At 40.1% G+C, this 12,774-nt stretch overlaps 1 protein-coding gene across 7 annotated transcripts in view; it reads right to left on the bottom strand.

Moving 5' to 3' along the window:
• Positions 1–4,596: 4,596 nt before the first annotated feature.
• The window catches only part of LOC148029764 (uncharacterized), a 54,253-nt gene continuing 46,075 nt past the window's right edge, over positions 4,597–12,774 (bottom strand). For 2 of the 7 annotated variants that reach the window (XM_087686081.1, XM_087686087.1), the window contains 6 exons: positions 6,639–6,773; positions 6,484–6,545; positions 6,296–6,341; positions 6,080–6,134; positions 5,437–5,882; positions 4,600–5,174 (listed from right to left, as the gene is read on the bottom strand). In XM_087686081.1, coding sequence (XP_087542207.1) covers positions 6,107–6,134; positions 6,296–6,341; positions 6,484–6,545; positions 6,639–6,773 — 271 coding nt within the window. In that variant the 3' untranslated portion in view covers positions 4,600–5,174; positions 5,437–5,882; positions 6,080–6,106. Of the gene's footprint in view, positions 5,175–5,436; positions 5,995–6,079; positions 6,135–6,295; positions 6,342–6,483; positions 6,546–6,638; positions 6,774–12,774 lie in introns of all 7 variants that reach the window. The other 5 variants (XM_087686086.1, XM_087686085.1, XM_087686082.1 and 2 more) reach the window with 5 other exon arrangements.

The following is a 12,774-nucleotide window of genomic DNA, read 5'->3' as shown; positions in this document are numbered from 1 at the left end:
TCAACTGACTATCTCGTACACCCCACCCCAGAATAGTATGGCTAAGCATATGAATAGGACAATTCATGAGCGAGTTCATAGTATGCTTAGCCAGGTAGTCTTACCATAGCATTTTTGGGCTAAGGCAGTTACTATTGTTGTACACTTGACAAATCAGTCTCCATGTACTACTCTTGAGGAGAAAGGTTTGGAAAGCCTCCATCATATGCTCATTTTTGTGTCTTTGGTTGTGAGGCTTTCTGCCATGTACCCAAGGACAAGCACAATAAGATGGATCCTAAGTCTAAGAAATGCATCTTTCTTGGTTACGAAGATGCAAGTGAGATAGGCTATCACCTATGGGATCCGCAGGCTCGAAAGGTTATCAATAGCCATGATGTTTTCTTCCATGAAGAGAAAATGCATAAGAAACCAATGACATGCTTAGGTCCCTGATGCTTCACAAGATGTACATGCCCCCCATCCAAGTTTTGAGGCAATCTACCAAAGATAGATGCTAGCCTCATGTGCAAATTGAGCCCTCTATGGATTATGTTATGATGACAAATGGTAGTGAGTCTCTTATATATGATGAGGCCATGTGCATAGGTGATAATCACTCTTGGGAGAGAGCCATACAGTCAGTATGACTCGCCTTAAAAAATCCATGCATGGGATTTGGTTCCATTGCCTAGTGGCAAGCGTGTTTCGCCATGCAAGTGGTTGTACAGCAAGGAACACCTAGTGTGCAAATTGCAAAAGAGTCTTTATGGTCTTAAGTAGGCACCTAGGGAATGGTATCACAAGTTTGATGCCGTTATGCATTCACAGGGATATTCCCGCAATGGTATGGATATGTATTTATACATGAAGAAGGCTCGTGACAACCTTATGATTTTTATCCTCTATGTGGATGATGTTGATTGAGAAAATGAAACTTCAAAGGAATGCAACACAATATCAATTAGTGATCACTTATTGTTTAAATGGTTTTTGTATTACCTTTTCATGTTGTTAAAGGCTTAGACAAGAATAACAAACAATGGCACAATATAATGGATGTGTCCCACACCTTACTTCTTGGGAGAAAATTTAGGCAAGGGATTGCAGTTTTGAAAAAGTAATCAAAACTTCAGGTAAGCATATTTAGGTGAGAGATCTTAGCTCTAGGTAAATGATAGCAATTTTAAGCATAGTTAGACTAGTAATATTATTTCTAGGTAAGCAATAACTATCCCAAAAAACATTAAAAACCATCCCTTGGCTCTTTTAGATCCAACAAGATTAGTCCATGACAAAACTATTGTTCTAAACTAGGTGAGTCAAGTAAGCATTGGTGGTTTAAGCAAGCCGTAGTAGCTTTAGCCAAATATGACAATTTTAGGTGAGCATCATTAGGTTACTAGTATTATTTCTAAGTAAACAATAGCTATGTAGATTGCTACAAAAAACAGCCAAGCATATTTTCTTTAGTGCAAAACATCTTTGCTTTTTTAAACTTGCTGAGCTAGAAGTGGGATTTTTATTTAGGTGAAAATCTCTAAATTGCATTGGGCTAGGAAAGGTCATGTCCCTCATCTAGAGTCTAAATATGTTGATTCAAAAACTATATCAAGGTTCTTAAGGAACCCACATAGATTGGTGATGTCAAAACATCCAAACAATGCACCCAAAATTTGCATTCTCCTTGGGTACATAAATTAGACGTGAGATGATTTTGTACTGATTGAATATTGAGGCTTGCATGGTCCCATTACAACATCCAACTTGGTGGACCAAGCAAGTGGAACCACGATCTCTTTTTGCATCATACATCATACGAGTTGCCTTCATCGCCACTCATGAGAATGAAATCCATGACCTTGGATTTAACATGCCATTTCACTACCATTTAAGCTAACTGCTCTTCTTAGGTACATAAATTGAAACTTTAGACATTGGCAATGCATTCAAAGCATCACAAAACTCTAAAATAACTTTTAAATCACCAAAATCAAACTTCAAATGAGGTAGATGTAGCCTTCTCTCCCGACCTTGTGTAGCCAAGAGAATTTCCATTCAATGCAAACCCTCAACAATAAAAAAAATTTATCTGCTTAGTGAACTTTTTGCTTATATACATTTCTCCCAACCTACCTTTGGAATTTATATTTTTTCTAATCCATCTCTAAATCTTACTCACCTTATAATGATGCTACTTATCTAGTGTTGCCATGTTTGGCATATTTATCCTCACTCAACCTAATATCGCTTATTAAATTGTGACCATTCACCTAACTTCACTCATGCAAACTATCAATCCTTGCTTAAAGTTCCAACAACGAATTTTATGCTTACTTCCACTACTAATTAAAAATGGCATTTTAGTGTATTTATACCAACTCAAATTCTTAAATACCAATTGGAATTTTGGTATGCCTTTAAAAACACCAACAATGTTTAGAATAATGTAGTTATAAAACTAATTTTTTCATATAAATTTTGAACATCAAAATTGGTAGGTTTAGAAATTGAGTTTTATTTTTACTAGAAAAGCATTGCTCACTTCCTTATCCTAAATTCTTATTTTATTATAGAAATCTAATTAAAAAGACAACATGCCTACATGGCATAAATAAAATAAAGCCCTCCTATCGACTACTTGTTACCAAGATTGCTCCAAAATATTGATGGCAAGATCATCTAACCTAGACAATCAACAAAAATTGTACCAAACATGTTCTCGAAAGCATGGAAAACACATATCACAAAAAGCACAAACACATGTTGCAACTTAAATGCACCAATTCACTAGCCAAGAATCTTGGCAACATAATCTTGGCAACATGCATCTAGTTGCCACATTGAAGCATGTTTTGATCAAGCAATCATTATATGGACCCTATAAGGTTCAAAACCATGCACAATTTAAGATGCCAAAACCTTAAATATTTCAAACTCCTCAATCCCCTCATGGTCTTCTAACTAAGATTCCCATGGAGAAGACTCTCAGCATAAAACTTTCAATGCATCCTTTTGTCACTGTTGGATTCCATGTCAATAATTCTAGAGCTCTTATTAAAGCATCACTTGTAACCACAAGTTGAATACTTTTCCAAATCTCATTTATTCAAAAGTTCCCAAGTTTCTTTAGATAATAAATGGAATCTTCACGTATTGTGCGCATCTTCACATAACTAGTCCATTCCCAATTGTACACATCACATTTTCAACTATCCACTCCATCCCTTTTATGTATGCATCACATTCCCATCTACTCACTCCATCCTTTGTATGTCACCCAACTTCAATTAATCATCAAAACCACCTCAAGTCGAGATCCCAAGGGACTCGATAACAATCCTTTAAGACCAATAAAGTATATCCTCTAATAAACACGCACAATACTTCAATATGAGACTACAAGAACCTTGTCCCAAAATTTCCCACCATGAGACATAATAACATCTATACATCAAAAAGATTCTAGCTTCAAAACAAATATTTTGACATTTTTTATAAGAGCAAATTTTGGAAGTGGTGAGTATCACCTATAAAAAGTAGATGGAGCACTTTCATAAATGCATGTATATATCCATAGATCCATGCATGCATTCACTCAAAGAGTAAAAGAGAGGACACAAAGGAGAGGCCTCATGAAGAAGAGCTTAGGCAAGGGAATGGAGAAGTTGATTGAAAGGGTACACCTCCTTTGTATTTCATGCAGCAATCATGGCTCCATTATGCTATGGATTAATGGAATAATTTCTCCATGGCATGTCAATGGTCAACATTTACTGTTCAGTTTTTATGTTTCTTAGCATTAGATGTTATATTCATTCAATTAGAATAGCCCTTCTTTACATTGGTGTCGAAACAAATGTTAGATCATGTATGTAGTCATTTTCAACCACAAATTTAGTTGCAAAAAATAGGACATATGACCACTTAGATTCTAGTCAAAGGGCTTGATTATTTCTTATGACTATGACTAAGCAAGGAGGACTAGTACAGCAAACCATGGTCATTTTGGAGGTTATTGATAGCAGCTATCATGATATCTTACAGTTGGTCAACCACCACCATCCAACCACGTGTGTGCGTGTGCATGTGCGTGTGTGATGAGATGAAAAATAACATTTTAGGTGACAACCCAAACTTTTTACAAAAATTTAGCATCTTAGGCTATCATTATGATTTTGGAAGCCAAAATTCGATTTATTTTTAGTCAAATTTGCTTGGCGATCTTTGTATTTTGTCAATAAGGTGAAAAATCACCTTTAAAAAACACATTAAATATAACATGAATCAAACTGAGACACTGAAACCGTCAGTTACCAACCAATTGTAGTGCTATTGCAATCTACAATAACTATAGCCACGCTTCAACTGACAGCTGTTGTTAGACCAGTTTGGAAGTTGGTCAAAGCTTATGTGAAAGTGTACTGCACTTTTCAATGAAGGTAACATGGACTGTTCAAATTGTAGATCTGAATCCTACTTGTAGACATTGATACCAAAAAACACTCTGGAATGTTCACAGACTTGACGCCATGCTCTTGTATTGGGTAAGGTTCACAACACACTCTTCGAGTTCAAAACCATGAGTATGCCAGATATTAGTTCTGTCCTTGTGCATGTGCAAACATGGCATTAATCAATGGAATAATTGCCCAAAACCAAGAAAACAAAAAAATGAAATAGTACAAAAGCATTAGCATAAACAAACTCTGCCTCTAGGAGGAAGAGTCTGTATGCTATCCAGCTCTGGAAATAAACAAAGCACTCGCAGAGTAAAACTTAAAACTCAGAGCAGCACAATTGTACAAGACGCATGAGCTCTTCAAAAATATTGGTTCAAATCATGTGTATTCATGAACAAAGCCAAAGTCACTATTCACAGAACCTCATCTATCTGCCCTGATACTACATGACCAGTTACAGTTGTACCTCAAAAAACAATGTAGATTAACCCAATTGCTGTATGTCATGATCCCATCCGTACAAGGCACTTTATAATCTTCACTACCTTCATACAGGTTGTAATGCAATCAGCTGGTTAACATTCACCCAAGCTCCTATTAACAGCAGCTGTCCAAAAGCTTCTCTAGGCATCCTTAAGACTAACTGCAGAGAGTTTTTTAGTTCAGGTAGTCACCATACAGGTCCTTTGCTAGTGTGCTGCCTTCACCAAATGTTGTGCACAAACAACTACACTGCAATGACAAAAATTTGGCACTGTTAGCATATAAACTTTTAGGATAATTGTCCCCACTTTACTGCACTGACAAGCACTTACCAGAACTTGAACAGACATCTAATAATGTCAAATCATGTACCCATTCAACACAAATATACAGACTTGTCATAATTGGGTAATATAGAATTGACAGTACAGTTGTTTGTTGAAAATGTTCAATCAACACAAAGACTGCAGTTTTACTATACAATACATATCCTGATTAAATGCTGGCCTACCAAGTGAATCCAACGAAGCAAGCTCCAATCGCCTTTTCTAACTCCATCTCAAGCCTGTGCACCAAAAGCAAGATCCATGTACAACAGCACTCATTCTGTGCGTTAAGAATAGCAGCTTCTTAGGTACACTGGAAGGAGACGCGAGCCTGGAACCGTTGAAATCAATCCAACACAAGATTGACATAATCAATCATCCTCTGTAGCTTGAAACAGCACACCATCATAGCCGAAGAATGCTCTTGAAAGTTTCATAGACACAATATAATGGCCTGATAGTAAGAAATCATATGACTTCGTTGATCCAATTCATCTGGAAAATCTGGAAGAAGATGGCCTGAAGTTCTGTGTTTACTCCCACGTACAAATAATAATATCTACTTTTGGAAAACACACCTGCTGCAGTATGTTCAAAGGTATCAAATCTTCGTCGATCCAATATTGCTTATCTGGAGTTTAAAGGTGCATAAAGAATGTAATTGTATCCCTTTAGATCTGAAGGTAAACTCATATTAAAAATATCAATACACATTCATGAACTGCTGCAATTACATCAGAAACCTGCATGAATGTCAGTACAAAGCGCAATCATGAAACTGAAATCTTGAAAGAATAACATTTAATGATTTATCAGCATGAAGCATACTTGCTGTTTTTCGTGAGATGCACCGGTTTACTGGCCAAAATTCATTTCTGAGTATCTGTCAAGAATCCCAAGTACAAACAAAGATCTGAGAAAACATCTCAAGTCCCACCTACCATTTGAGTGACAACATTCGTAGCTAGGTCCAAATCCAATTTGTTACACCCCAAAATGTGGCAGGTTACAATGATGTTTAAAAGACAGATCTAGACTATATACCTTCGAGGTTTATTCTGGCGCTGTCCCAGCTCATCACTCCCAGGATCTAATCACAACAAACAGGAATATGTCAAAGCAAGTGTCACTATTTCTGACGCTTCAAGAAAGTCTAGAAACAAATTTTAGTTTTTTGAACAGGCAAAGGCTGCTAAGATTGATCTGTATCCATGCGGAATGAACTCTTGCACCTTGATTTCTAGAAGGCTTGAATGATCCAGTGCTAGCAGGTTTTGCATTAGCCAACTCTCTTCTGTAAGTCGTTTAAAGAAAGGTTTAGTAAGGTAGCTATTTAAAACCTTATGCAAGCACAAAAATTTTCTGACCACGATAAGAATACATTTACCCAGAAATGGCAGTAAGGGCTGCACTTTGTGATGTCTGTTGGGTATAATAGACAGCTGGTGTGCCACTATCTACTGCTATGTAGGGAGAGCTCAAATTTGAACCAAGAGAGCCACCACCCGCCAGAATGGGGATCCTGCATTAACTAAAAGATTCAGATTGTACTAGAATGCCAATCAAGAAAGCCAACGAGCAAACCAAGTTTTTCCAAAAGCTTGCAAAGTCGTGCCACATTTTAGAACTAATGACTTTTAAGTAAAGACATGCAACTCTCATTGAGCTGCTAGGATAGGAGATCTTCCCTGTAAAAATAGATGAAGCAAGCAAATACTCTGAAGCGTTAAACTGAGAGTGAGTAATCACTTTGACAGCCCCTGAGGTTCACAGGATATGAAGATCGGACTCCTAGACAAGCAATGATGGGAATTCGAAAGCACATCCAAAAACCAATTCTCTCCATCAAGTATACCATCTCAATACTCTCCAAGTATAAATTGTAGCTCCAAAACTGTCCTACATCCTAGCTAGCAATGCATATATAAACAAAATATCATTAAGGAAATCAGGCTGCACAAAAAAGACACATCAAACAACTTTACCCAGTACTACTCCTTCAAGCTTCAAATTGGAGGGCTGAAGGGGCTGAAGGGGCTGCAGCGGGGGTTGTGAGGCTGGTCAGGGTCCTGATACCCTTTTAACTGTACACAGATGACATTGTGCTTCTTCAGACTCCCCCAAATGTTTACAGCAGCATTGAGATGCCTTACAGTCCTTTTGCACAGTAAGAGATCTCTCAGTAAAATTCAGAAAACTATGTCATGGTGTTTAACATCACACAGGCTTGAGTGACCAGATCAGAGCATTGGCAGAGAGCCTATTGAGACAGTCAGATCGTAATTATTTTTGAGAAATGACCTCCAAGGACCCACAATTCTACATACGAGAGGCTGCACAGGCCAGATTAGATAAGGTTTTGCAGCACTAGGTACAATGGAAGAGGGATGTGCCGAGTCTCACAAGCCAGCCACCAAACTATGGCTGGTTGGTACATTGGCCACACTGACTACAGCAAGCTCCACGAATTTTCTTGGCTTGATTTAATGTCATTTGGACCTTCCGGGGGACTTTCAAGGCTTGTCACACAGAAACAAGGCTTATAGTGAGTGAGTTTGAGTGTAAGACACTGTAAATACGCTTTTAAGCAATGTAACAGTTGATGTTTGCAAGCACGAGAGAGAGAGAGAGAGAGAGAGAGAGAGAGCAGCAAACAACCGGACGAAAATTTGCAAAGATGATAATGATGATTGCAATCAGCACGAGCAACAAACGGTCAGTGGATCTAGAATCCTCCACATTGAGGTCAAGATGCTCCAAGGGCTTGGTGTGATTCAAAGGGAAGAGAATCCATGGTTATTTTGCCTACGAGGGAAGGTTTACTTAGAGAAGGGAAGAGGAGGAGCCCAGCATGCTTTTAACTTTCCCCTTGCTAGCATCCTCTAGAACCAAAGAAGAGAGCTTACCTAACCTATCCAAGGTGGGAAGTTTCCCTATATGCAATTTTGATGGCAAGACTACAAAGACTATGGGAGCTCCCATAGTAAACATGCCCCAATATAGCATCCACTTCCCCTAAACAGTTAAGAAGTGAAGAGAGATGTTGGCTGTACTATTGGAGCTCCCATAGTAGACACCCCCTAACATAGCACCCACATCCTCTAAACAGTTAAGAAGCAAAGGGAGATATTAGCTGTACTAGTAAGTGGTATGTCCAAATCCGTGGCTGACATAGTAACAAGAGATGGCTATTTTCTAGCTTCCCGTCCCCATACCACCCCAGTCCCATCCCCATGTTAGAACCCCCTCTCACAGTAACAAGGGACGACAACTCTTGCCCCCATCCCCGTCCCTAAAACCCATCCCATGTAACTATGGTGGCTGAGCCTATGTGGATGAGGATAAATGCACTTCCACATTTGATTACAGCCTTGATTGCCCCACCTTGGACTCAGCTGTCCATAGTGAGCTGCATGATCATCCCATGCAGCAGTTGGGCACGAAAATGACACAATATGTCATAAACCAAACACATTTCTTGCATCATTCTCAGGATGCATACATGGAGACGCACTTCTCACAAAGTCAAAACTACACTTTGTTAGATTGTCTCACCCATTAGTGTTACACTTATCATGTTCCTCCTAAGTTCTGGTGTGAACGCTCCCTTATCTCATGGGCACTTTTTACCTTCTAGCTGGAGAAGGGTTTTTTTCCCTACGTGAACACCCGTTAATGGGTGTGGTACCTAGTACCTTAGAAATTGTACTTTCATTCATTCTCACATAGCAAATGTGACCTTCCAGCACTCTCTTCTCTCTTGATGTTCACTTGTTCATTGTCAGTGTGTGCAAGTGTACGTGTTGTTGAGCCCTAACCTAACAATGGTATCAAAGCCATACCTTTCAGCCACCCCCTTGCTCATGTGCCGCCATAGTTGCCCATTGAGCCTCGAGCTCAACTACTCTCTTTCACCTCCCCGCTAAGCATCTTCATTCACAACCTGCACATTTGTAAAATCCTTGCGCTTCGGCATAGAACCCCCCGCCCCTTAATAATTAAAGAGAAATCAAAATTTTTTATCCCTTCCCCCTCCCCTCTATCGTCATAAACAGGTGGCAAGGGGGAAAAGAAAGGGAAAGACGGCGTGATGGCGGCGACGTAGAGGAATAAGAAGCTGACGTGGAGGGGGAAGGAGAAAACGATGTCGAAGGTGAAGAAGACAATGGCAAGGATGGGGTCGAGGGGGGAGGCCACAGGCCTACCACCACCAGTCTGCAGCAGTGCTGTCATGCAGCCCGACAAGTGATGGGTGGGGGGAAAAGACGTCACCACTCCACGTCCTCTCCACGTTTCCCCCCCCCCCCCATAATAACCCCCTTCCCCCATTATATAAAACCCCCCTCCCAATCGCAATAAAGGAGGCCTCGACCTGCTACTACACGGGCAGTGAAAAAGAGAGAGAGAGAGAGAGAGAAAGGTGAGAAGAAGAAGAAGAAGAAGAAGAAGGAGAGAGAGAGAGAGAGAGAGAGAGAGAGAGAGAAGAAGAAGAGGGAAAGAGAGAGAGAGAGAGAGAGAGAGAGAAAGGGAGAGAGACTTTCTCTTCCTCTCCTAAGAGGGTGGCCACACGCATCTTTTTCCCCTTTGCCCGCGAATCACTATACCTTTTTCCGCGAGATTATCCTCCACCCACAAGCCTAATTCTCCCCCCAATTGTCCCCACTAATCGAGCACAAGGTGCGGAAGTCCTGTGCCACTCGCGTCTAAGGGAGACGAAGACCAAGAATGGCCACCAAGCAGAAAATATCGCGCGCGGACAGCAACCCCACAAAGAGCAACGAAGCCTCAGGTGAGGGCACCACTGCCAGCCCAATTGCAGTACCAGTCGTAAGTAATGTATTCTCAATTTGATAGATACTTGCTTTCCTGCATGTGATACGTTGGGTTCCAAACTATACTACGTGAGAAGTAGTTCGTTGAAAAAGATAAACTTCATCTCGACTATTCAAAGGATTAAGTTTCCCAAATGCTAGTTTCAAGAGAAGTTAATTACATTTAGATGCTATGGGATAAATTCATAAACAACACATAAGGCTTCAAGCATTGTCAACTCCCCGTCCTCGCAATAGTAGGGGCATTTTCATCACCTTTAAGGTATTTGCTGCACCTTGCACGCTTGACGGATGGCATGATAAGCGATCTAGCCTAAAGGAAATTCATCCCAAAAACTTTAGGGTTCACCCAAGCTCTTGCTAACAACACGAACTAATAGCTCATATTTGGTAGATTGGAATCTTGATGTTATGCATAGTTAGCACAAATAACAATCATAAGGGCTAAAACTAAGATGCCTTGGGGTCCGTCTGGCAACTACTACCTTCATCAACCCAACTCGTGAATTAAAGACCGATGCTTTTGTACTTGTTGGAAAGAAGGTTGGGTTATCGATCAATGTAAGTGACTACTAGGACTTATGTCTTGTACAGTGTTTGAAACCTTAACATATGCCTTAGTCGAAAGAAGGATGTGTTAAGTAAAACCGCTCCTGATTCCAAAGGGAAGAGCAAATACGCAATGGAAAGATTAACGCGACTATTCCTGCAATATTGGAAAAGAATATAATTGTTTTATTGATTGATCTAATATCGTCCTAAATGCTTTTTGCATTAAACTAATTGTTGGGATGTGATTTGGATGATTATTCCAAGTGCTTGTGTTTAAACAATGGTAAATGCATGGCATGGATCTGTGATGACAAGTTGCCATGGGAATAAATTAATGTTTTCTTAGACAATGATATTAGGACTGAATGCCTTATTTGTGCTTGATTCTTAATTGGATTAATTAAGAAATGATATTTTACGCGAGTGGATCACCTCCAAGGTCACAACGCGTTTCAACTCGAGATGGGTATTGCTCGATTCACGAGCCGAAGGTCGAGTGGTAAAAAGGCCAACCACGGAAGTTGTGTCTCACTCCTAGGTCGCTTGGGGTCAGTGGAGCTCTAGACACCTCTTGCCTAGTCCGGAACGGAGTTGTAGACTGCCATATCCCAACGTCTAGGGCGTTGGAGGATCCTATTCTAGATAATGGATGAAATTATGGTGCCATGTGATTTAGACCGGATACTTCTGTTGGACAAAAGGGATACATAATTTCTCATGTATGGGCAAGAGACAAAGATTAACTCGAAGATAAGCTAAGGAACTTGCTTGTCAAAAGAACTGCTTGCTCTGTATTCGTGTTTGTGCTATAAATTATGCGAATGAACCCTATTTTCTAAAAGACTTAATTAATAAAGCTGATTTTAAATATCACACATAAATGTGATAGGACCTAATTAGATAATTAAAGAACGCCTACTAAGGGAAGTGGGTGGGCGGAACCCCCGACGGGTCTGTCCTATGGCAGGGTGGTCCCAAAGAACTAGGAGGCTTCTCACAAGGTTTTGACGTCGCTCGTCTTGATTCTTAGGAATTGTTAGATTAGAACCTCGATTCATATCGTTTTAGGGGACCAGAATGGAACTATGCCCTATGGGCAAAGAGGTTGAGCTACGCATCCCTCTCATTTTCCATTCTCTTTGAACCAAGTATGGCATGAATCAACTTCTACTTGGGTATCTCTGTGTAAAGTAGAATGTCTAGGACCCGATGCTAGAATGCTGTCAAGAGACCTTGACTTCCAAGAACCCAGATTTCAGGTTGATCCTAGTGGGTTAGCCGCGAACGTTCCATTCCGAGATGGACTCCAGAAACCCTAGGTGACAAACCCCGAAACATTCCATGGAAGTGCCAGGCAGTGACGCTTACATTCGTTTCTCGATGGACTGCTAAAACGTGTCTAGACAGCCAATAAGCGGTTACGTTACAACATTGTTTGCCTCCTATGCGTAGCCTCCTAGCAAACGAGGTCTTAACAGTTCACCTGCATATTCCATCACACAGTCTGTTCCTCATCATGTCCCATCCCATAAGCCTGCCCAACAATCTACCTATTGTTGACTCAGACTTGACAGCCCATTTTTTCTACGATAGTTCACCAAGTGCTCCTGTTAAGTCCAACATCCTGCGCAACATTACGTCTACCTCATCATAAGTGTTGATCCTCAACAGATAGACCCGTCACATCACACATCTATCGACAAGCCCCAACGTCATGCTCAATCTAACACCCTGGCCCAACAATCAGTAAATAGTTGTTTTCTATCTGCAGACATGGTCCTGTCTGTGTACTTTTCCATCAAAATATTCAGCTCTGAAACCTTAATCAACATAGAGATCCTTGAAATTACTCCCATTCACGCATAGTGTCCCTGTGAAACACAAAATTTGTGGATTTTGCAACAAATCCAAATTTCTCCCAAATTTCTTTCAAAATTTTAGGGCTATTCATAAAAACCCTGAATCTCGCAATAATTTTGGGTCTTTTCCACTTAGTTCTCAAAAATTGCTCGGCTTGAGCCAAAATTTGAGACATTTCACATTCAAGCTCTAATTCCACCAAATTTCACCGACTAAATTTAGAACTCTTGCAAAATTTTTCCAAATTCATTGACATCGAGACCAATTATATCTTCTACA

This window comes from Lygodium microphyllum, chromosome 10, assembly GCF_053477565.2.
Source record: "Lygodium microphyllum isolate KBCC chromosome 10, Lygodium_microphyllum_v1.1.10, whole genome shotgun sequence".
In the NCBI taxonomy this organism is placed as follows: domain Eukaryota; kingdom Viridiplantae; phylum Streptophyta; class Polypodiopsida; order Schizaeales; family Lygodiaceae; genus Lygodium; species Lygodium microphyllum.
This window is presented reverse-complemented; position numbering and strand designations above follow the sequence as displayed.